Below are 25326 nucleotides of genomic sequence, written 5' to 3'. Positions count from 1 at the left end.
CACTGGGACTAGATGCTGCACCCGAGACTGCAGAGAGCGTGAGTCATCTCTGGAGCCGAGCAGGAGGCGCTGCGTGCATGCATGAGAATGGCCTGCGTGGTGGAGTAGCACAGCGAGCGAGCGAGTCAAAAAAAAAAAAGTGCTAGTCCCCATTCGCCATTTACCTGCTGCAGCTCCCACCTCTGTTTCTTTCCTCCCTCCCTTTTCTCTGCCTTACATTCTAGCTTTCTTCTTCTCTTTTTCACTTAGCTTCTCTTTTTCATTGTGGTTAAAATACATATAACATAAACATGCCATTTTAACCATTTTCAAGTGTACAATTCAGTAGCATTATTACATTCATACTGTTGGGCAACCATTACCAGTATTTTTCCAAAACTGTCACATCACATCAAACAGAAACTCTACCCATTAAGCAATAACTCCCCATTCCCCTGCTCTCCAGCCCCAGTAACATTTAATCTACTTTTCGTCTCTATGAATTTGCCTATTCCAGATATTTCATATAAGTGGAATCACACAAAATTTGTCCTTTTGTGTCTGGCTTATTTCATTTAGCATACTGGTTTCAAGGTTCATCCATGTGGTAGCACGCGTCAGAACTTCATTCTGTTTTACGGCTGAACAATATTCCATTATATGGATATACCACATTTTGTTCACCCATTCATCTGCTGATGGACACTTGGGCTGTTTCCAGCTTTGGCTATTATGACTAGTGCTGCTATGAACACTGATGTTCAGGTCTCTGTCTTCAACTCTTTTGGGTATACACACAGGTGTGGAATTGCTGAGTGCTATGGTAATGCTATGCTTAGCTTTTTGAGGAACTGCCAAACTGTTTTCCACAGTGGCTGAACCGTTTTACATTCCCACCAGTGATGGGGAAGAGTCCCAATTTCCCCACATCCTCATCAACACTTTTTATTTTCTATTTTCTGTATTGTAACTATCCCAGTAGGTGTGACATGGTATCTCACTGTGGTTTTGATTTGCATTTCCCTGATGACTAAGGATGTTGAGCATCTTTTCATGTTCTTACTGGCCATTTGCATACCTTCTTTGGAGAAATGTCTTTTCAAGCCCTGTGCCCATTTTTAAATTAAGTTGTCTTTTTGATATTGAGTTTTAGAAGTTCTTTATATATTTTGGATATTAAACCCTTATCAGACATATGATTTGCAAATATTTCCTCCCATTCTGTGGGTTGTTTTTTCACTTTCTTGATGATGCCTTTTTACATTCAGTCTCTCTTAATTTTAACGTCAGCCATAAAAAGGAGGAACAAATCTGTGTCATGAAGATCAAATGAAACAAAGGACATGAAAGTACACTGTAAACCAGAGACACTATGACAGAGTAGTTCAGAGCACCAGTGGAGTCTGGGGTCAGACTACCTTAGTTTTAATCTCTACTACTTATCAGCTGACTGACTTTTGGCAAGTTTCTAAATCTATCTAAGCTTCAGTTTCCTTATCCCCATAAAATGAATATAATAATAGTGTCCACCTCATGAGATTTTATAAATACTAGATAAAAGAAGTGTAAGTGCCTGGTACAATGTTAAGTGCTCAAGAAATGTTAAACATAATTATTAATAATAACCATAGTGATAATCATGATAAATTATAAAGTTTTATGCCAGAGCCACTGACAGGAAGTCACAAGATTTATTTGAGTGAATACATTTCTATTCCCCACAAAAGCATTGTAAGTAGCAGGCTGACTCACATGTTCCCTCACAGCCACTCCTTATTTATGAGCTCTCCCCTAATCCAGACCAAGACACGTGTGTCATGTATATGCACATGTATACACACACAGCTAGGAATGTGGGCCATCAAAACCACCTGGGCCTAAGTCCCTCCTAACAAAGACTTTGTCAAATTCATACATGCTATGAAGATGCAGACACTTCCATTTACTAGTAGATTAAGATAAAGATTAAAATAGGTTGCATTTGTTCAACACCAAGTAAAAATGTCTTCTTTTTAATGGGCACCTTTGGAAATAAAAATGGAAGCAGAAACCCTTTTCAAGAACTTGCTTCCTAATTATCACTTCTAGTGGTGGACACTGGCAGGCATATATACCATAACATAAACATCATTTACAGGCAGAGATTTGCTTGATGTAAGATGGAGTTGCTGTCTGACTCACATCTACTGCTCTAAAGGTAGGTGCATTGGATTAGAAAACATTCATTTTGTGCAGGTCTCATATATTTTACAAACACTCAGGTTTAAGCCAATCTGCTGATAAAGAGCACAGAAGGGCCAAGGATTAGCCCTACTTGGGATGTAGAAACACTACACGTTAGGTATAATATTCTCATGTGCCTATAATAATCAGTTCAACTTGGTACCTGAGGCCGAGAGAGCTGCTAATGATTTACATTGAAAGTAAGGGTGGCTTCCCTGAGTCAGTATGAACTGTGACATCCCAAATCAGGCCAGGCCCTAAGTACCTTTTCTGGAGATTCACACAATATATTTTCTGGCTTCAGATCACGGTGAGCAATGCCTGAAATGACAAAGAGCAAAGAAACGGTTAACATATGCACTTGATTATCAAACATTCCACACACAATTAATTTTTTCCAAATGCTGTTGTTCGCAGATTAATTCCCAATTATGGTACATTAAAAAATCAACGAGCTGCAGGAGGCAGAAGTAACCAGAAACACAAACCAAAAGCACAGTTGATTCTGCAAGTTCTTTTGAAGCGGAAGCTTTAGAAGTCAGTCAGGGATAAGAAGGGCTAAATGAATCCCAGCCAGCCTACCTCTCAGCACTGCACTGACAACCCAGAATAAGCAGCCTAATACGAAGCACAGCAAAGAGCCCTGCAAACAGCGATGCTTGGAACAGCAATGAAGAAATAATTAGTGCCTTGTTTAAGAGCATCTCAGGGGGCTGGGACTGCTCTACCTCATTTCTTCTTGTGTGGCCGATTCAAAAAAAAATGATTCCTTCCGTGGGACTCCCTGAATGTTCAGAGGATCAAGCGTTAGTTAACAAGTCTCCCAAAGCTTGTCTGGTTCCCTTCTCACCTGCTCTGCATGTCCAAGACAGTCCTGCCAGAAGCTCAGCAAGGACTGCTTTGGCCCGAGGGTGCTGTTCTTAAGAGAAACCTCTCCTGTATTTTGGTCAGACCTCCTTGAAGAAGACTGCGGATTTACAGCCTACCCCGTGAGGCATTAAAAGTTGCTGACCTGGCCAAGAAGGCACCTGGGGGCAAACCCCTTCTAACCAAAGACAGGGACAAAGAACCAACTCATGGCCATGGTGTTCTAGTGGTGGACACAGAAATCTCCCATTCCTTTTTCCTCCTGCAGAGTGTACGGCGCAGAGATAGAGGGCTGTAAAGTCAAGCAAAAGCCAAACAGCTACTGCTTGGAAGTACTGGGAAGCAGCAGAGGATTCGTGGAATAATGGGGAAAAGCAGACTGCTTCATTACAACTCCCTTGCTGATCAACTTCTCAGGCAGCCCTCTAGATCCCCAGCAGGAGGCACTTCACTAGGGAAGAAGAACCTGAGCTCCAGCAGGCTAAGTAACTTCATCAGTCACCTAATTGAATGAGAACCCAGAGCGACTACGTCCAGGCTGCACAAATTGAGCTGGGCTGCAGCTCGCCGCGCTAAAAGTGAAAGATATTTTCCATTACAGCAAGTGCTCCCACAGAAGGGTCGCGAGCCACACGTGGAGCCTTACTCTCCAAATAGGTGCCGATGGCCCCGTTGTCCCCCGGCCTGTGAACTGAGAGCCAGGCTGTAATAGTGGGCCTGCCTCAGTGAGCACACCAGCCATCGAACTGCTCCAGTTCATTTCCCAGAGGTTGAGCTGCAGTATGTCCAGTATTTAAAAGTATGGAACCTGTTTCAGGCTGACCCATTCTAACCCAATTCATCTTTCCAGCATGAAGTTATTTAGAAAACAGCCAAATTCAGCTGCAAATTGTTTTTCATCACCTCCAACTTCTAGTCACATGGGCAGCTGGCCAGCTAGATGTTAACTAGCACTTCAGAACTCCTAAGACACCACCAGCCTCTGTTCCCTGTAGTGCATTCTGGTAAAAAAAAAACACACAAAAAAACCCGCCTTTACCCCCTCCAAGGTATGGATCTTATAAAAAGCGTGACCCAGTTTTGCAATCTACAGAGGCGGCTTGGGGAGCAGTTGTAAATCTCTGTCAGGCAGGTGTTACGTACATGCATCCCAGCTTTCAGAAACAGAACTACTGCTATTCATCATGCTGTGCAAGGTACAGACACTCCCTTCTAGGAATTTTCATCCCATGTGCAAGTCAGGCCCCCAACCTGGGCAGTGTCAGCATGGAGCGCTCTCCTCAGCCACCGGAGGAAGCGAGGTGGACTGGTGAACCTCCCCTCCGGCACATGCCTCACCAGTCTGCACGGTTATCACTGGCACATAGCGGGATGCGGGATGCGGGAGCAGCATGCCTGCAAGTGGACCTGAGCGCTCACAACCGATGAGGCTGGCCAACGTCCATGGAAGTGAAGGGAGCAGAACTAAGCCTCAGGGCATGCGCTCCACCCCCATGCCCGCCAGGCAGAGTGCGTAATTTTAAGGGAATCAGTATGCGGAGTAAAAATGCCTTCTGCCTGGCGGGGGAGGAGGGTGGAGGAAATGTTACTGAAGAACCACTATGTGCCGGGCACTATGCTCCACCTATATATGTATATGTTATAAGTATACAACACATATGCAAGAGACACACAATTATGTAAGCGAATCAATATATATAAAAGGCCCAGGATAGTGCCTGGCACATAACAAGCGCTATGTAAGTGTTAGCTACTGTTGATGATGTCATTATTATCTCTCTTAATTCTCACCATAGCTCTAGGAGGTAGGCATTGTTACTGAGAGAGCACACAGCTGGTAAAAAGGTGAAGCCAGAATTCATTTTTGCCATGGCACTGCTGTTAGGCAAATTTTAAAAACATATGTAATAGTCAAGCATATTTCAAGAAATGCAAAAACGTATCATTTGCAAAAATATTTAATTTACTACAAAAGTTCTAGCTAAGGAACTGTAAACTGAAGTGTAATTCAAACAATAGCAGCTTGCTATTTACACAATGTTCAACAGATACCTCAAACTCACCATGTTAATAGAAAAATGCATTTCCCATTTATTGTGAACAATATATAAAACTACACGTATACTACCATGCCAATTTTGAAAAGAGAGATACAGGTGATATATTTTAAAAGACTAGACTGAAAAATACCCAAATATTTATACTAGAGTCTAGGTCATATTATGCATGATTTTTGCATTCTTCATTAGTAAAGGAAAAGATCATACACATATACACACTCAGACATACCTTGTTCAACATGAAATTCATTTTTTTTTACTCCTTGCTCTTTCTCCTGTATCCCTATCCTGCTTAATAGCTCCACATCTACCCACCATTCACATCAGAGATCTAGAGGCCACCCTGGCCTGCCCCCTCACCCTCCTGGGTGGGCCTGCTAGCTGCACCAGCTCCTGGCCCAGCCCTCTACCTGGCCTGCCCCTCTCCCTTGGTCCTCAGAGGCAACCAGCCCAATCCACCCACCACGGCCAAGGCCTGGCTAACCTTTGGTATGCAGGAAGTCAAGGGCTGCAGCGACATCCTGCACCACTCGGCTGGCTTCTCGCTCGTTGAAGTGCTTCTGCTTCTGGATGTGGGTCAGGATGGAGCCTGGAGAGCAGAGGGACACAGAAGAATGCCTTTCAGGCTCTAGTAAGTGTAACTTCTCAGAGGCCAAGTTTTCAAAAGTTTGGGGTGGGGAGATAGGCTTATTCATCGCTAAATGTCCAGCACCAGTGTGGTACCTGGCACAGAGCAGGTACCAGCACAAAACTGGACCAAACAGAACTGGAAGCCTATCTTCTGTACCTGTCTATGATGAGCACAGAAGGGAGAGAGAATACCATTTAAGTGACCAAAAAATATTAATGCCACTTGGGCAGATTCAGCTTCTGAAATCGAAAAGAACTAAAAGTGAATCCACACGGGGTTGGGGGCCTCTCTAGAGGAACTTTTCCTCCCTTGCATCTGATCTCAGTCCAAACAAAAGCACATGCCTTCAAATGGAAAAGCCACACCTTTACGCGTTATGTAAAGGTCTAGTAAAAGGGAAAAAAATGGCTTCCCCCCCGAACTTTCCCATTTATTATTATTATTGTTATTATTATTATTATTTTGTTGGCAATGGCTAACATTTACTGGGTAGTTAACTATATACCAAGCACTATGTGATACTCTTTAAATAGATTATCTTATTCTCACTGCAATTGTACAAGATGTACAAAATAGAGTCATCCCCATTACACAGCTATAGATGGGGAACCTGAAGCCAAAAAAGGTTAAGCAACTTGCTCAAGATCATACACCAGGAAGTGGTGGCATCATCAGGACCCAAGCCCAGTAAGTCAGGTCTCGGAGCCTGTGCAGACTTCTCCTCAGCAGGACCTATGGTCTGACTCCTGGGGGGATGGGTTTTCCTGAGCCAACCACACATTCTCTTTACCCGCTGAGTCTGCCCTCAGTAGAGCTGCGCTCTAAGTGATACAGTTACTGATGACCCTGGCTGCATCAAGCATCTCAGATAGGTAATTCACGGTGCTAGTGTGGTTGGGAGGGGTGGGGTAGACACAGGCACGAACATATGGCTTGGCTCCATGTGGTCTGTGCTCACCACTGGAAGCCAGTATTTTTGGGCAGAAGGTGTCATCTCTGTATCCTAAAAATGGCACATGTTTACTTATTATCTCTGGTTTTTGTCACGGGGAGGGGATGAAAGATCTTTCACTTGCCAGATTAAATAATCAAAGGATCCCAACATGCTGTGGAACATTCTGAGAAAACTGGCTCTTGGCTAGGTCTCAGGCTTGCTCTACTGTGTGAGTCTCTTATTTTCAAATTTGTTAAAAGGGAGAGTGGCGAGTAATACTCTACACACTTCTAAGATAGCCCCCAGCATACCCAATTGTTACAGCTGACATTTATTGAACCCTTAGCGCCTACGGGGCACTGACCTAAGCATTTCACATGAATTATCTCATTTAATCTTCACAGTGTCCCAGTGCTGTCATTATCCTTATTTACAGATATAGAGAATACTGTTGGGAAAGATTATGTGACTTGCTCAAGGTCACACAGCTAGTAAGTGATGGAGCTCCCTTAACCACCAAACCCCTCCGTGTAGCCCTCCACTAGGCTCCAGACATCCTCCCTAACCTTCACCTTGCAAATGCTTCCTAGGGCTGGGTGAGTGATGGGGAGAGAAAGGGCTTCTCTATGTCAGAAAAGCAACTTAAATATATATTCCGGTGATCATGTGTGTGGGTGATGGTGGTGATGGTCGAGAATGGCATCTGTCCATCTGAAGGATGGCACCTTCTGGTGAGCCTTTTTAGACTTCACAATGAATGCAAGAGCTCCCACCCCATAATTAACTTCATTAAATAGTGAATGTGTCAAAACAATGGATTGATAAATTGATGACTAAATGTATCTATATATGAGTCCTATTATAATGAGAAGGCATTTATAGAAGTCCACACAGGTGACATTCTGAGTTCTGCAAAATGCTAATTACATCCTTCCCTCCGGCCTCCCTTCTCCCAAATCAAGGGCAGTTTTAAGTCCTTCATCCTTTTTATTAGCTTGACTCGTTTTAGAAGTCTCTGGGATTCATGATGGATGATCACCGCCCTGGGTCTTAATCAGAAGTCCAAACACATACTCAACAGTAAGTACCTCCTTGCAATTTCTCAAAGACCAAGTAAAACCTTGTGTCGTCTTCAAAGAACTCAATCAGCTCCAAAATGTTCCTTAAATAGGGAAAATAGTATTATATATTGAAGCCCACTTACAAATACACAATGAAAAAAAAAAAAACAAAAACCAATGCCCTGTAACAGGGCAGAAATCAACTTGAAATCAGAATGCTTATTAAAGCCCCATGTTTGAGAAGTAGCCAATGGTGTTAGCAAGATTCAGGTCACCTTATCTTTCCATAATGTTTAGTCTCTGGTGTTTTCACCAAGTCTGTGCTGTCAAACCCCAACCCTAAAACCCACTAGGTAGAGTTATAAAAAAGTCCCGGTCACATTAAACTGAATAAAATCTGCAGCCGACTGGAAGCAATTGCGGCTAATAACACTGAATAGTAGGTGTGTGTCCTGGAGGCAAGCAGCAAATAATTACCTGCCCTCCCTCTTGCCCATAAATCACGGGGCAGTATTTACATTGCCTGGAGAAAATGGAAACATCTGTCAAATAGACTTGGGGCCTAACGTGGGCACCGCTAGACCCTAACTGCTAAGCGCTACTTAATGAAACGGCCGCGTTCCCGGCCACTGTAGCACTTGTGGCCTTCCCCGGTGAGCACTCTCTGCCTGCCTGAGCATTACTGCGCTCTGCCAACAAGGTCGTCTTGTAACTCAGTAGGGAAGCCACCAGCCTGGATATTGGAGGTGTTGGGGGCTTTTTTTCTTTTAAAGAACGAAATAAACCAAGTAGAGTCTGTAATGCTGAACTCAGAAGCTGCAGGGCTGAAAATAAAAATCTGTCCCTCATAAAAAATGCTGACCATTTTGGGAGACACCGGGCGTTTACTAGCAAAAAGGTGTCCGAATAAGATGGCCAAATGGCCTAATTTGAAAGAAGATTGTAGAGGCAGTGCCTGGAGTTAAATCAACAGCAGCCCCCTTCCTCCAAGCTTAATGACAAAGCCATCAATACTGGCCACTGGCTCCCTGCTGACCCTGCCATGGAGGGAGAGAGAGGGGGGAGCAGCGTCTTAGAGGTCACCCTGATTTAAAGCCACAGTGGGAGAGCCATTCATTTGGAGAGGGTGGTGAGTAGACTAAGACGGGGCTAGAGACCACCTTGGCCCAGTTATCAAGCAACGAGTGTTAAACAAGGTTTCAGGACCCTTAGTAGAAGCTGCACGTATGTAAATATGCGAGGAGCAGAAAACAGCGCAAATAGTCTTAACAGTTCTCATCATCCTCATCTATTAACTAAAGCAGGTCCCTACAGATTTCTACTAGGCAACACTCAGTCAGCCTGCTTTCCACAGGCGCTTGAAAGAAATAAAACCCCATTTTTTCCCAAGCAGCCACTGATTCAGATTGCTTGCTCTTCTAACTTGCATAAATTCCTGATATGTACAGTATTTCAGCCTAAATAGAAGACAGCTTCTTTGCTGCTGCTGCTTCTCCTCTCTTTCTCTCTCTAAACATTGAAAGATGGAAGGAGTTATACACAGTTGTGGGGGAAAGAGTGAGAGCTAACTGTTGGGGTCAGGAGATGGTAAGAATAACTTCCTTTTCTGCAGCCAAGCATCCCCCCAGAGAAGCAGCAAGTAACCCAACACTATACTCACTTGTTTCCTTGACACTGATACAGCGTCTCCACCTCCCGAAATACCCTACTCCGACTGTGTCCTGCATGTTTTTCAATGATCTGTGTGAAAAATAAAATCTGTCATATACACCCACCTGGTCAAAACACCCCTCAGCGGGTGCCCTCTGGGAGAGTGCAAGGCCAAATTCAGCCCAAATCCAGTTTCAAGCGCAAGTCTGGAGTAGGCCTTGTGGCTCTGTCAGCAAAGCAACCGACAGGCCCCAGGGCTTTCTAGCCCACCTGGGCTTGTTTGACTCTGGCCAAATACATCACCATCGAAGCCTGTGAAGTTGCTACCCGCAGCCGCCCAGGGGAGACCGAGGCAGCCAGCAAGACAAAGAACCAGCTCTGCCAAGCTCCTACCCTGAAGGCATCTCTCTCTGCTTTAAGGGTAAGAATTTACAAGCTCTACTAAAGGATCTTCTAGTGCTGGAGGAAGAGCAAGGGGAATAAGGGATACAGTGAAGAGGAACTAAAGCCCCAAGGCCCAGCTCAGATGCCACCTCTGCAATTCTTCTGAGAATCTACCTTTGGCAGGCACCGTATTAAGTCATTTAGGTACATAATCTCAGTTAATCCTTAATCCTTACAATCCCGAAAGATAGGCAGAGGTAAAACATTTTGCCCTCTTCTCTGGTAAGAGGCAGGGCTGCAATTCAAGCCCAGAGCTGCCTCCAAAGCCCTTGCTGTCCTATACCTGCTTATATCCTACACAGCTTTTTCTCACAGAACCTAGAGGCTCTGTCTCTCCTATGATATTGTGGGCTGCTCCCTCTCCCCACCTGTACCTGGAGATGCTTGGCAAGTACTGACTGAAGGAATGGGGGAGCCAACAGCTGAGCAGGTGGTTTACACAGGGACTGGCTGACCGTGCACATCTCTACAGACCCATCCAGAGCCCCAAACCGTTGCTAGTAGAGCCTGTGAGCAAGTCTTCTGCAGAGCTGGCTCTGCCTTATCGTCCCATGTGTGGAGTGGGCAGACATCCGGTTCCTTCATTCCAAGACTGCTGTCAAGGACACTTCACACTTCTCCAATATGCAGCAGCACAAACATCCACAATCGACTAATTTTCTAAATAAGTACATGTCTGTTAGTAGACCACTGGACCCATTTTCTGAGCTGTCAGAGAGGTGAGGTGCTGGGGCACAGAAGCTATTCAGCTCATTTGTTCACCAAGCAGATCAAAGTCAGGAAGAACTTTCTAGCAGGCAACTATTCAGCAATGGCATAATTTTCTCTGAGGAGGTAATGAGCTCCTGCTACCAGGGATGGGGGTGGCGGGTGCCAAACACGGAAAACTATGTGAAGAGTTACAGGGGAGGCTGAGGACCAGATTACCTTGAAATTCCATTCCAACCGTGAGACTCTAGGATTCATCAGTTGGATGCCTGTAGGGAAAGTCCTAATAAAACCAAGTACTGTGGAGTCAGGCTGGAGAAGTAGCCCATGTCTGGGGAGCTTTCAAAGAACAGAAGAGACGTGAGACATGGGCAGAACTGCTGAAACCAAAGAATTGCCAAGACCAGGTCTGGTGTTTGCCCAAAGATGCCATGGAGCATGAAGGAAGGGCAGCCTTGAAGAAATAGCTCTGTCATCCATAAATGTATTCACATCTTTGAAAATCAATTTACATTTGTGGTTTTTACCACACTTAGGCATATTTTTTTAAAAAAATTACTTGTAATTTATACTGATCTGTTTCCAACAAGGAATCGAGATAATGCTTTTGTTACCATATGAAGCAACACGCCAGCAAAAAGGGACATGGCTTAGCAGAAGCGTTCTCCTTTATAAATCCAGCTGGGACTAGGACTATGACCAGTTGGTTAAAAGAAGAAACATTTCTTTCAGGAGCCAGTTTGGCTGTGTTTGCCCATATGAGGCAGCACTTAGACCTGGTGGCTCCGGCAGATGATTTGAAAACTTTGCTGGATACCAGAATCACCCGGACAGCTTGTTAAAATTAATGTTGCTGGGGCCTACCCCTAGTTTCTGATTCAGGAGGTCTGGGATAGGGCCAGGTAATTTGTATCTCTAACAAGTTCCCAGGCCATGCCGGTACTGCTGGTGCAGGGACCACACTTTGAGAACCACTGCTCTAGATCCATCTCTTCTTCCATGTAGAGTCAGCAAACGGAAGCACAGAGGGATACGGTGAGCCACTCCACGGTCATGCAGCTGGAAGTCACCTCTCCTGCCACAAAGCCGAGTGCTCGATCCTCATCACCACATTGCTGTACATCACTTGTAGAGCATCTTGTAATTTATAAAATGTTTCTACTTCTACCAGTTCATTTTTGTTTTCATCTTCATAACTACTCCATGAGACAGGAAGGACAGGTATTATTATCTTCATTCCAGAGATGCGGGAACTGAGGCTGAAAGAGGTTCAGTGACTTGCCCCAAGTCAAACAGTAGTAGTTTGTCAAAAGAGAGATTCAGATAGGCCCTCTAATTCCAAATCTGTCTGCTCCCTGAAGCTAACTTCATTCATTAGAGGCACTTATTAACTTTACACATATTAACTTATTTAATCCTCATGACAATACTATATAGGTTCTGTTATTACACTCATTATACAGATGAGGAAACTGAAGGACAAAGAGGTTAAGTAACTTGCCCAATGTTACACGGCAAGTAAGCAGAGAAACCAGTGAATCCAGCTTCAGAGCTCCCATTCTTATTAAGCCACTATATCACAGAATATAAAATTCATCTGGTTTAGGACAAGCTAAGACTGACTACCTGCAAAGTAAAGCCTGGCATCCAGATGAGACACTCACTTTGACAGCATACTCCTTGCCATTCTGCAGGCTCACGGCACCCTGAACTTTGGCATAGGCTCCCTCTCCAAGCAGCTCAGAGGTCAGTTTGTACGTATCTAGAGGTGAAATGGGTGAGAAGAATAACAGGATGAGTCACCCCTTTGCATAGAAGGAAAGAAGAGCTGTGTCACTTGGCTTCCCCAGCCTGACAGCGCAGGCGCACGAGGACTCCGCAGCTCTCAATGACGAGAGAGGCTAGTGCTCCCAGCCGCCTCGGGACTCGGCTTCACAACAACCAGGCCACATCGCTGAAGGATCTTGTTCCTCATTTTAGAGATGAGGTCAGTGAAAGAGGTTCAATTCGGCACATGCTTCCCGAGTACCTACTATGTGCCAGACGACGTATTAGACTCACGATAGGGACACAGCGAGGAATAAAGTATAGTACCTGCCCTTTGAGAGTCATGATCCAGTGGGGAAGACAGACACATACACAAGTGACCCCAGAATAAACCAGGCAGTGGTCAGCACTCTACTATCACAGAGGGACAAGACACAGTAAAAAAGAGTGGGGGAAGGGAAAGGTTAAATCTGTTCAGGGAGTCTGGGGGATCCTCACAGAAGGGGTGTGATTTGAATGGACATCATTCATTCATTTACTCATTTGTTGAGCACCTGCTATGTGCCCAGCTCTGTGCTAGGAACTGGTGATACAAAGGGGAATAAAGCACTGTTTTATTTTATACCACACACAATGGAAGTCGGAGGTTTTTGAGACATTTTCAGAAATCACCGACAGGAAATAGGAGACAGAAGTAAGATGCAAACGGATGCCTTGAGGTTTTTAGGGTGCTGAGTCAGAGCGGTTCTAACACAGCAACAGGCTTGGGTGAAAGTTTATTTAGGTGGCCTGCCCAAGGCCCGCTCCTCATAAAGAGCACAAGCTCTCTGACCCCCTTCCAAAGGAAGCCATAGCTCTATCATGGTCTCTGCCGAGGCCTCTCCTCCCTTGGTCTCCATTCGTCAGCTTTTTCCTCTTGAGGCAGCCTAGCATTTAAACCCACAGACTACTGAGCAGAATACTTTTAACTGTGAAATTAGATTTTATCACTCTTAGTCATGAGAAACCCCATAACTGCACAAGCCATCCTTGAATAACAGGAAATACTCTCGTGTTCATTGAAAGAGAAAGACCTGTTGATTTGGAAACTATTCTAAAAAACCTTGGGACTTTTGTTCATTCCCCAACCCCCTCTGCCATACACATACATCTACTGTTAAAGACAAACAGACAAAACCTACACTAAGCACCTTGTTGGTTCCATCAAGGTTTGGTCTCACAGCTGTTTGTAAGAAAGCACACTGCTGTTTGTAAGTATTTTAAATGACGTGCTTCTCTTACAATGGACACTTGGGTATTAGCTTTTGCATGTGTCAGGATAGGTTGGTGGCTGGAGGTCCAATATTCCTGACTCATAAAGGGCTTGTTTTTAGGACCACTCTACAAAACAGTCAATTCACTAGTATGTCTGCAGTGTTGGAAAGAGGGACCATAAAGAGAAGCTATTTCAAGTTTCACAACGAAAGAAACAAAATAGATGATGGGGGCTCGGTCACTCCTAGGAGTAGCTACTTATCCTTTCAGTCCTTCGCAGGAGTGTCCAATGAGTCACTTCATCCCATCTGGTGCCCAGTGATAACAGGACCAGCACTGAGCCTGGTGCCTCACACACACTGTTCAAAATGTTTGACGACTCAACATCGTGTCCCCTGAACACAACATGCACTATTAAAACAGAGTCAAACTCATCCAGCACAAGTAGTTGCAATCTCTATAAGCTGAATTCTCTGCTTATAGAAGATTGAAGTTTCTTTCCTTCTTTCTTTCTTTCCTCCTTCCTTCTTCCCTCCCTGCCTCCCTCCCTCCCTCCCTCTTTCTCTCTCTCTTTCTTTCTTTCTGCCGCGCCACGTGGTTTGTGGGATCTTAGTTCCCCAATCAGGGATTGAACCCTGGCGACGGCAGTGAAAGCACAGAGTTCTAACCACTGGACCGTAAGGGAATTCCCTAGAAGATTTCAGTTTCATTTGCAGCCATGGCCCTTGATGTTCCCTCTTCCTCTGACATGGCTGTTCTGCCTCTTGGCAGCTCCTCCAGGGCAAGCTGAGGGAAAGATCACATCTGAAAAGCGGCTGAAACATTCCAGGCGATCTCACTCCATGTGCAACTGTGACACATTGGCCTTTCTGTTCCCTGATGAAATGCTCAGACCATTCAGAGGAGGCTTGTGCACCATCCAAGAGCTGTTCCCATCCCTGCACTCTATCACCTCTTTCTGTAAACTCTCTCACCCCTATCTTTCACGCCTATCACACGGAGAACCATGAAGCTGGCTCTAAGATGATGCATCCTATGACCTTTACCCCTGGGCTACCAGGACACTCCTCCCATGTCTGGGAAGCCACCAACCCAGCTCTAAGAGATCAAAGAGAGTGACCAACCTTCAAACTTTCCTGGCAAGGAGTCAGTGGCCCGGGCCTTCCGCTTCTTCTTCTTCCTCTTGTCACTTTCTGCAATGGGAACGGGTTCACTGCTGCCCATCTCTGGGAGAAAAGAGGAGATGGAAGGGAAATATCACTGGACTGATCAAGCGATAAGTTCACCCAAAAGGAAAAAAAGGAGGGGGGGACCCAGGAGCTTTACACTCACGTTTTTAAAATATCTATGAGGGCTATTTATCTGTTTTGACCCAAGAGGCAAAACTAAAAGCAAAACCATTATAGATCATTAACTGTGGAAAGGAACTCAGACAGATAGGCTAGATTAAAAGAGGATAGCAGAAGCCTGCTGTAACCAAGCTCATTAGCACATGGATTTAGATCTGCTCCCAAACTGAACAATGACTCCTTAAGCAGAATCCCACATGTGACATCCTCCTTCAGCCTCAGCACCAGAAAGGCAGGACCCAGGGAGCTTAAGCAGGAAGGGAGGTGGGTTTGTGGGGGCGGGGGGGGGTCCATGCAAATGAAATCACATGCTGCTCAATAACATCCCTGTGGATGTGCATAGGGACTCAAAAGGCCCTCAGTGGAGGCTGCCTCTGTGACGGTACAACAGGGCAGGGGGTGGGTTTGAGGATGGCCCTAAACTCCTTCATGTCCAAGAGCACAGACTTGAGTGCCTGGGAGGCCAGCGCATACTCTCCCTCCTCAGCTCCTTATTTGAGAGGAGGCGGTAGGGTCCATTCAGAAGCCTGCAGTTGACGGGTCTACACCGGGTTGCTGGATGCAGTCATTTATTGCAAAAACATTATTATCTCCCTGGCAAGCACCTGGCTCCCCACCTTAAAGGGAGGATTTGTGAGGCAGACATTCAGACATTGGACAGATTGGGCAGGAAAGGGTGGGGACAGAAAGAATAAGCATGAAGACTGAGAGGGGGAAAGAGAAAAGGAGGAATAATGAACCAGCAGCCAACCATAGTCCTGTTTCTAAGACACTCGAGTAAGGGCCTTCCCATGTTAAAGATAAATTACTTATAGAACATGTCATGCCCTTGATCCAGAGTGGAGCCTTAATACTCTTCGCCTGCAGTTAGAAATAATAAGATTTCTCTGAAGTCTCTGGGTCTAAATCCCCACCAGGGTGATTAAACCTTTACATCCTTCTAAAATAGAGGCGGTCGAGCCCTGATGGGGCATACAATGTGAGAGACTTTTAGACCAACCTTCAATAAACACAGGCTCTGGGTTGCTGGATTTTTTTTTCTGCGATTTTGAAATGGAAGCTGGCTCTTTGCCCACTGAAGGGAAAGGCCCACTCTCTTCTCAGAGGACCCCAGCTGAACATGATCAGAAAAATGGCAAGTCTGCTCAGGAAGATTGATTAGAGCCTATGCATGTCTACTGCACACTGTTCTCAGAAGCAAGCACACACAACCATTAGGAGAAAGCACACAGAACAATGGCACGTTTCAATACCACAATCCAGAACCTGGTTAAGCAGCCAAGTGTCTGACAGCTCAATTGAGGTGCATTCTTCCTCCCATTTTTAGGATCTGATGACAGCAGACTTTCATTTACACTTTAGAGAAGATCAACATGTGGAGAAAAGGAATCCACAGAGGATCTCAAAGTATTACTCTAGCCAACAGCTTCAAGCACAAGATATACCTGGGGACTGCAACATGCTATGGATTCAAAGAACTGAACTTAAACATCAGCAGCCAAAGATCCACCCTCACCAAGGGAAATTAAAAGGAAAAGAGCTGCCCAACATAGTGAGAAATTCTACAGAAATAAAACACAGGGTCACTCATCTACAGCCCCCCAGGAAAGGGGTACTGGCCATTGGGACAGCAGGCTGAGAAGGAGGGACCACTGTCCCTCTTGCCCTGCCCTTGAGTGCAGTCCAGTGGCACCCCTCCCCACCCCATCTATTTTCTCACCAGCACTGCGAGCTGAGTGCAGTGAGGACAGATTTGGGATTCACTTCTCTTCCTCCTTCCCCTGTGCACACTCTGAAGGAGGGCCGAAGGACGAGCAAAACAGCCCAAAGGCAGCAATGGAGAGGAGCAGCAAGACAGCTGGCAGTGTTACAGTTCATGGGGGACGCTCAGACATACTTATGACTCTAGCTAGAAAACCCCGTTAGCCGCAATTTATACTTGGTTTTCACCACAGCAGGGCTGAGGGAGCCTCTCGTGGAAGAAGCATACCTCTGAGCACTGCCGCATACACGATATTAGATTTTATGGCTTCACACACAAAAAGATCGAGTACCTGGTCTATTCTGCATGGATTTCAATGGAAGAGGGTGCGCCAGAAGGGACAAATGGTTAAGACTTTCCTTGGAAACAGAACTTGTTGAAGGAGAGTTGTTTTTGAAACTAGGAAGAAAAAAATGTAGGAAGACAGTGAAGTGAAAAAAACATGCTTAACTTCCCTGTTTACAGCAGGGGAGTGGGATGGAGATGTGTCATAATCTTACCAAAGGGCTGAAAGCTCTTCACCTGGAGCCTGTCCATACACTCTATTGGGACCTTAGTTTATTATGCACGCAATCATTTGAGAAAGGCTTCCTCAGGGTGCGAGGCTCCACAATCAAGCTGGCTTACCTCCTTCCCTTGGACTAAGAACTCCTCTCAGCCATCAAAACCCAGCTCAAAAGTCTCCCCACCTTAGAGTAAGTTAAGGTTTGCACAAACACTTTTGAAATCTATGCAAATAGATGGCGTTACTGCACAGAACTCGAATCCGGTGCTCCATCCTCTGTTCCCAAACACCCTGCTAGCAGCTATACTAGAGCACTGGTTTTATTTGGCCTTGAGCTCTCTCTACTGTTCCTAAAGGCCAGGGCTATCCTTGCCTGTTCATCTCTGCGTCTCCTATAAGTTGTGGTGTGGTGTCAGACATGTATCGGGCATCAGAAAACATGCACTGAAATGAGTATGATATGAGAGGACGCACATCCTCGGGGTTAGGTGCAGGCCTGTCACACAGGTCCTCTAAGTAACGAGTGCACACGCTGAAAGAAACGTAGGTACACCTTTGCCCTGCAGGCAGCACAGAGTAAGACTTTACTCAGTCTATGAATTCCCTGATAAACTCCCTCTCAACAAAGCCCTATGACTCAAAAGGTCCTTAACTTTCTAGCAAGAAGCCTGGTCTTTGCTATAGGATTGGGCGATGTGTCTGCTATTTCAGAGGAGGGAGTGAGCACTTCCTTCATGTCTGTAGACAGACCTCAGCTGGCGTGGAGGCTCCCAGCACTTCACTGCCTCCAGCCCTTGCTTTCCTCTTGGGCCAGGCTTGGCGGTCGGTCCACTACTTGTGTATCCGCGAGGAAGAGCTGGAGAGGAAGCACACTGCTGACAGGGAAGGCTCGTGCGCTTGGCATCAGGATACCTAAGTGAAAGTCCGGTTCAGATATTACCAGACGTAGCACCCAAACCAAGTTACTTTGCCTCTTACAGTCTCTGTTTCCTCATCTACAGGTTAGGTTTAAAAATAACACCTGCCCTTTCCAGCAATGCTGTGAGGACCCAGTGAGCTACTTATATAAATGCACTTCAAAAAAACATATATGTATGCATAAGTCTGTATGCTCACACAACAGAGTAGAAAGATTAGACAGAAATACACAAAATTGTTAAACTACTACAATCTGAAAGAGTGCCTATTATGTGCCAAGCACAGGTATTTTACATACATTATCTCTAATTCTTACACTAATCTCCAAAGTAAATATTTCATCATATTTCAAGTGAGGAAACTGAGGCTCAGAAGTTAAATTATCTACCGAACACCAAACATCTAGTTAGTGATTTAACTTGGATTCAAACACAATGCTGCCCTTTCAAGTCCAGGTCACATCTGATCTATAGTAGTTTTCTCTGTGTGATAGGTGATTTTTATTTTCTTCTTTATATTTTTCAGTATTCTCCAAATTGTATACAATGATGTTTATTACTTTTTTAAAGTGCTATTATTGTTTCAGTCAATTTTCATTTTTCAACAAAATACACAGTAACATTTCTCCAATGCACAATGGAATTTAGAGTCTGATTGTACAGTTTTACAAATTATACCTAGATTTCTTTATATTGAAATTCAACGGTAGGTAAAGAAAAAATATTTCAGGAATACTGGGGCCCTGATTTTTTATAATCTTGGAAAAAGAACAAATGGCATTTTAACTTTTATCTTTATAAATGCTATTTTTTAAAAGGAAAAACTTTGTGAAAAAACCCTCAAATAACGCATTGAACATCTGCACCTGAGATACACCCTTTTAAATTCTGGTCTTCACACTGTGTGAGCTTTGGCAAGTTGCTTAGCGTCTCTGAGTATCAGTTTCTTCATATACAAAATAAGGTCAGAGTAAGGCCTGGCCTCCCTAGATCACAAGGCTTTTGTGAGGATCAAATAAGAAAGGAGAAGTGAAAGCACTGCTGACTTACTCATTCAACAAATACTGTTTTTTATTTGGCACCTACTGATTGCCCAGTGCTAGACAGTGAGAACACAAGAGAAGACACAGTCTCTGCCCTTATGGAATTTAAATCCACTGACATGTAAAACGATTTCAATTTAGTGGGACAAGTGCTATGATAGGGGTACCAGGTGCTGTGGAGCAAAAGACAGGCGGCTAACTCACTATAGGTCACTAGTGACTAGTTTGGTCACTAGAAGAAGGGACAGCTAAGCTGACACTTGAAGGATGAGCAGGAACCAGCCAGGGTTGGGGCTGGGGAGAGAGACAGAGGAGGTGCATGAGCTAAGGCCTGAAGGAGAGGCAGCGTGGCCGGCTAGCGCCACTGCAAATTGTTCAGGCTGGCTGGAGCACAGAGTATGTGGGGAATGATGACAAGTCAGCTGAAGGGGTGAGCAGGGGCAGATCATATGCAGCTTCACCCCCACAGTATCATCACCATCATCACTATTATGTGTTTCTATTCCTAGGCATAAGTTTATCTTGTTTTCTCCATTAAAATAAGTGTAGGGATGCATATTCTCCTTTCTTTGTAAAACAGGTATTCACTGGAGGCGTAGTAGGTGCTAAAGATACAGATCCAACCACCAACCTGGCTCCTGCATGGGGAGAGGGCCCAGAGGACTCACAGAGCAGATGAGGAGCAGCTGAGGGGTCTCACCCAGTGAGACTACAAGAGCCACAGATATTCCTAACATGCCAGTACCGAGCCACTGTTCAGCCCACAAGCTGACCTCAAGGTCCCCCTTCTGAAAGAACTGTGTCATTTCTCCATGAAGTCTTATGAGCCACATCGCCCCCAAAGGCACCAGATCTGTTCTCCACCTTTTGGTAGAGCTTAGAGAGAACTAACCAGCTCTAACATGTGGTATGTCACACCAAAGACGATCCTTCTTCCCCAAGAACATGACTTTGCTGGCTAACTCAGCTTGACAAACTTAGCTCATGCTCCTCTCCCAACCACCCTAGAGTTCTTTTCAAGATCTATGATTCACTTCTCAACGTGTGAGAGCTAGTTCCCTCAATTGCTAGAGCTTTCTAGAGAAGGAATAGCGGTGACAGTAAGCTGATGAGGGTAATTATCAATTCATCTGCCTTCTCAGTCATCAGCTGGCTGAGGGCCCCCAAACAAATGGAGAACTGAGAAAACGAAAGGAAACTGAGGAAATGAAAGGAAGGGGGATGGACACTCCTAAGGAAGAGGCCAAGACTAAGAAATCTGAGCAGAGGAGGAGGCAGTGAGGAGGAATGGGGAGACCTGCCCGGGACACTTACCTCTCTGAAGCAGTAGTAATAGTAGTGGTAGTACACACACTTACATGGTGCTTACCCCATGCCAGGCAATGTTCTAAGCATTTTACAAGTACCACAGTTTTACATATACTGACTTACTTAACCTTCACAACTCTATGAGGTAAGTATAATTATTATCCACATTTTACAGATGAAGAAACTGGGTGCAAAAAGATTAAGTAAGTTGTCACAATCACATCGTTAGTTAAGTGGCAGAGCTGAGATTTAAATCTAAACAGTCTGGCTCAGAATTCAAGCTTTTGACTATTACAGCATACTTAAACATTAATGCTGAAAGGCAGAAGGGGACAGCCAGTCAGAGTTAGTGGGGCACCAATAAGAATGCTTTAATTTAGAAACCTTAGCACAGAGCCTCCCCACTGATGTGCTGTGAGTGAGATATTGATCCTCTCACCAGGCTGAACAACATCATTTTCTCTGTGTGCTACGATGTCCAAAAGGTTGGGTGGCACTGCTCCAGCTTAAACACAAGGGCATTACGACCACATTATCACTATTATATTAATCTAAAATCTAATTTATCAGAAGTTTCCTCTCCTTGCTCTGAGATAGCTTTGTATTTTGTGTTTTGGCCTGTTTTGTAGGATGAGCTACAAGCCAGTCCAACCACATTATTCCATGGCAGTTCTGGTATCAGGACAAGGCTACTGTATTCTTCTTCTGTCTGACCTATTAGTTGGTTGATTTGGTTTCTGATGGTATCATTACCACACAGGGGACAAGGTCAAGGGTACACTCAAATGGAAGCTAGTCAAATTTAACACACGGTGGTTGAAAGGAGCCCCCTGTGAAATCAGCTTGTCCTGATCAAAGGACGGTCTGTTAATGTGATTCCAAGGAGCTAAGGTATTTCACAGGTTTGCTGCAGAGTCCAGTGTGTAGTGGGGCTGGGCAGCATTATGCAGATTGCAGTCTCTCACTCAACTACAGTGAAAGCAGCTTGAGGCCCACTAAGGTGCCAGAGGGGTGGTGATTCACAACAGGCCTCAAACAGGGCTGGGATGGTAAGATTCCCAGGAGCAAAAGGTCTAGCTTCAGGCCCATATTCTTCCTCGGTTCTGATTCTGGTATCATATGCAGCTTTCAGAGCTGTCACTGCATCACCTGGTGGAAGGAATGAGAACAGGAAAGGTGGAGGGGGTAAAGGGAGTGTGTACTTAAGAAATAGCAAGCAGGAAAACAGAACTACCATATGACGTAGCAATTCCACGTCTGGGTATTTTTCTGAAGAAAATGAAAGCACTAACCTGAAAAGATATCTGCTCCTCCACGTCCACAGCAGCATTATTTACAATAGCAAAGATAAGTAAACAACCTAAGTGTCCGCTGATGAATAAGCAGATACAGAGTGGGAGATACACACACACATACACATATACATACAATGGAATAGTATTCAGCCATAAAAAAGAATGACATCTTGCAGTCTGCAACAGTATGGATGGTCCTTGAGGATATCAGGCTAAGTGAAATAAGTCAGACAGAGAAAGACAAATACTATATGATCTGTAGGATTTCACTTATATGTGAAATCTTAAAAACAAAACCAAAAAACAAGCTTATAGATACAGAGAACAGATTGGTGATTCCTGGAGGTGGCAGGTGGAGGGTAGGTGAGATTGGGGGTAAAAGCGGTCAAAAGGTACAAAATTCCAGTCATAAAATAAATAAGTCATGGGATGAATGTACAGCATGGCAACTACAGTTAATAATACTGTACTGCATATTTGAAAGTTGCTAAGACAGTAGATCTTAAAAGTTCTCATCACACACACAAAAATTCTGTAACTATGTATGGTGATAGATGCTAACGAGACTTACTGTGGTGATCATTTCACAAACATCAAATCATTATGTTGTACACTTGAAACTAGTATCATGTTGTTATGTCAATTATACCTTAATTTAAAAAAAAAAGAAAAAGAAATAGCAAGTAGGAGTAAAGGACTGGATTTGTGTGAGCAGGACAGTATAAAAAGCTGAAAAAGGCTGAAGTCAACTCATCCAAGCTTATTAATACGGCCTACAAGGCCCTCCAACATCCAGTGCCTGTCTACTTTCTAGCCCCACTAACCATCAGTCAGTCATTCTTTCAAGGAAAAATGAAAATAGTAGATAGTTCAGCTTGCAGTTCAGCTTCACAACCTCACAAGTGCTTTTCCTTGAGACAAGCGCTGTGCTTTGGTATGCAGCAGGAGTGCTTTCGAGCATTTCCACTGTGTCACGCAGAACATTAAAAAGATGTGTACTCAAGGGCTGAGATTCAATAAAATTAATAATTTTTACTGCTTCATCAAGGACATACTTAAGTGAAAACGGCATTTTTTAAAAACTGTGAGTGCAGAGCAATAAGAATACAATGACTGCTGGTGCAGTTCAGCGCCACTGCCTTGATTTGCGCTAAGGCATCAGCAGTTTTGCCCACTGTTGTTTTGCAACAACAAATAGCATCTTGGCACTAATATGAAAGTAGTTTTGACCTTGCAGATACCTGAAAGGTTTTCAAGGATCCCCAGAGTCTGTCGAGCACACTTGTGAACCACTATTCTAGGCAATGGGGAGGGACTGGGCCCCACTGGAGCTATGCTTTAGGGCCATCAAACCAGCTGTGATGGCAGAACAAACTGGAGGCTGGAGGGGGACTAGAGGGCAGAGCAACGCTGTGGCAACAACCCGGAGGAAGGCAGGGAAGGTGTGTGGCTGAGGTGGGGATAGAAAGGAAGAGGAAGAGGAAGAGGTGAGGGGTGTGATGGGGAGAGGGAATGAAGCCAGAGAGGCAAAGCTGTTCCTGGTCCTGCCCAATGACTGGAGATGGTGGAGGAGTCCAAGACCACTATCCTCCTTGAAGGGAAGGCACAGAGTCTAATTTCTCTCTATCCCCACTGCCCTGTATGGAACCAGGCACAGAGGGGGACCTCGATATATGTTTATTAACCAAAATCAGGTAACTGTAAGAGCAGTAGTACCATCAAAGAAGGGGAGAATTCAGGAAGGGAAGCTGGTTGGGGATGGGGAGCAGGGGAAGACTGTGCCCCTGGAAAGCTTCAGTTGAAGGAGGGTGACATAGCAGCAAAGTCTGAAAACTCTCAGAACAGGCTAAAGCCATTCTCACCTAGCCCTCATCTGAAACAATCTACAAATGAGGCATTGTTTATAACGCACCAGGCATGATGAGACCTCAGGATAGTGTGTCATATAGAACACTTCAAAATGTCCTCAGATATGTCACAAATTTTTAAACCCTGGAAAGATACATCTCAAGCCATTATTAACAATAGTTACTTTGGGAGAATGAAATTGAGTGGGTACAGAATTTTACTTTTTATACTTTTGTTGTATTTGATTTTGTTTTGTTATGATACAGTCGTTTTTACCTTTATAATTAAAAGGGAATAAATATGTTTTCCTTACTGCATAGTTTTCCTTATGACCCTCTCTGCCAGTTTATTCTGGTAGAAATGTGCTCCACCCTACTGAGTAACTGTCTTAGGCATGCCAGAAAGCCCAGCTAATCCTAGCTGCCCAACTGAACACTGGAGTCTCTGACTCACCCCTTCCTCTGGAAATATCAGACACAGGTCTCCCAATTTTCGGAAAGTTCGCTTCACGCCACTTTGCTTCTATGAAAGACCTACATTAGTATGTACCTGTTTTCAAGACATACCAAGAGGATTTTCATATTTACGAGAAAGGGTGAAAAGTGAAAATAGGGTTCAGCATTTGTCTTCCAGTGAATATTACAGAGGCACCATGCACCACGAGCAGTGAGAGTGGCACTGCCAAGCTCCTTCCCCAGGAACTACACTCAGCATCAAGCTGACAGAGCTTGGAACTGTGTCTGTGAGCATCTGCGCTTGACCTCTGTTTATTTTGTGCATCTGTTAGCAAGAAGTGTCCTAAGATAATTGCTTTACACCATTTCTGCTTAAGAAAGGTTTCATGGGAACACTACTTTCAGATAGTGGGGGAACCTGCAATTTCAACCTGATGCAATCTAAAAGGTTAAATAAAATGTGCATCCAATCTTACCTATAGGTCTGCCCAACTTTGCAAAGCAGACCCTCTGTAAACTTGAAATTCCAAATGCAATAATGCTCCTGTCAGGGGGCTGCTGTCTTCCAGCTGCAGGAAGTGTTTCAATGGCCTCTGTACATAGCAGACATTCTTCAGTTTTCCATTGGCCTCTGCTTCATCATACCTGGCATGAAAATCTTCAGAAAGCAGAAACAGAAAGGATGTAAAAATGCTGACTTAAAAAAAATGACCAGAGAAGATAAAGATCAACTTGTGTTCCCCAAATCTATGTGTTACACCAGTAAGTAAGTAATCACAAGGCAATCACAGATTTCCCCAGTCTTTAAAATTGGAGCATTTAAAATGCTGACACAAAGCATTTGAAGATTTAACAAAGGTCTGGGTAAAAGTTTTCAGATTATGCTTCCATTGTGAGATTCCAGAACCAAAAAGATGTAACTGGACCTGAATAACAGATATGGGCACCTCTGTTCGCTGAGGAGACTCACACGGATGGTAAAAGCTGCCACTTTTCTGTTGTCCACTTTTTTAGAGATGAATGAGCTCTGGTTTCATCTCCTAGTGGTTAGGTCCAAGACTCACAGGCAGGAGGCACCAGAGTCAGAAAGGTAAAGTAGATGCTGAGAGCAGCAGGTGGCATGAACAAGAACAAGGTTTTATGCCAAATGCATAACTATTGCTAGTTTTCCATCTGTTGACTTCATTTTCTGTATGTCCACTGCTATTTTTAATCTCATGGCTCTAGTTACCATGTGTCAAAGTTGATTTGTCAATTTCTCTACTC

At 44.4% G+C, this 25326-nt stretch overlaps 1 protein-coding gene across 7 annotated transcripts in view; it reads right to left on the bottom strand.

Moving 5' to 3' along the window:
* Positions 1-24675, bottom strand: part of MKNK1 (MAPK interacting serine/threonine kinase 1) — a 32437-nt gene extending 7762 nt beyond the window's left edge. For 3 of the 7 annotated variants that reach the window (XM_082463267.1, XM_082463272.1, XM_082463271.1), the window contains exons 1-8: positions 17945-18071; positions 16982-17088; positions 14703-14804; positions 12222-12319; positions 9416-9495; positions 7783-7856; positions 5614-5718; positions 2468-2523 (exon numbers count right to left, since the gene is read on the bottom strand). In XM_082463267.1, coding sequence (XP_082319393.1) covers positions 2468-2523; positions 5614-5718; positions 7783-7856; positions 9416-9495; positions 12222-12319; positions 14703-14804; positions 16982-16997 — 531 coding nt within the window. In that variant the 5' untranslated portion in view covers positions 16998-17088; positions 17945-18071. Of the gene's footprint in view, positions 1-2467; positions 2524-5613; positions 5719-7782; positions 7857-9415; positions 9496-12221; positions 12320-14702; positions 14805-16981; positions 17089-17944; positions 18078-24536 lie in introns of those variants that run through there. The other 4 variants (XM_082463269.1, XM_082463273.1, XM_082463268.1 and 1 more) reach the window with 3 other exon arrangements.
* Positions 24676-25326: the final 651 nt, after the last annotated feature.

Source organism: Balaenoptera physalus (assembly GCF_965194825.1).
Source record: "Balaenoptera physalus genome assembly, chromosome: 1".
NCBI classification, from domain to species: domain Eukaryota; kingdom Metazoa; phylum Chordata; class Mammalia; order Artiodactyla; family Balaenopteridae; genus Balaenoptera; species Balaenoptera physalus.
Note: the sequence above shows the minus strand (reverse complement) of the source record. Positions and strands in the feature narration are given on the sequence as shown.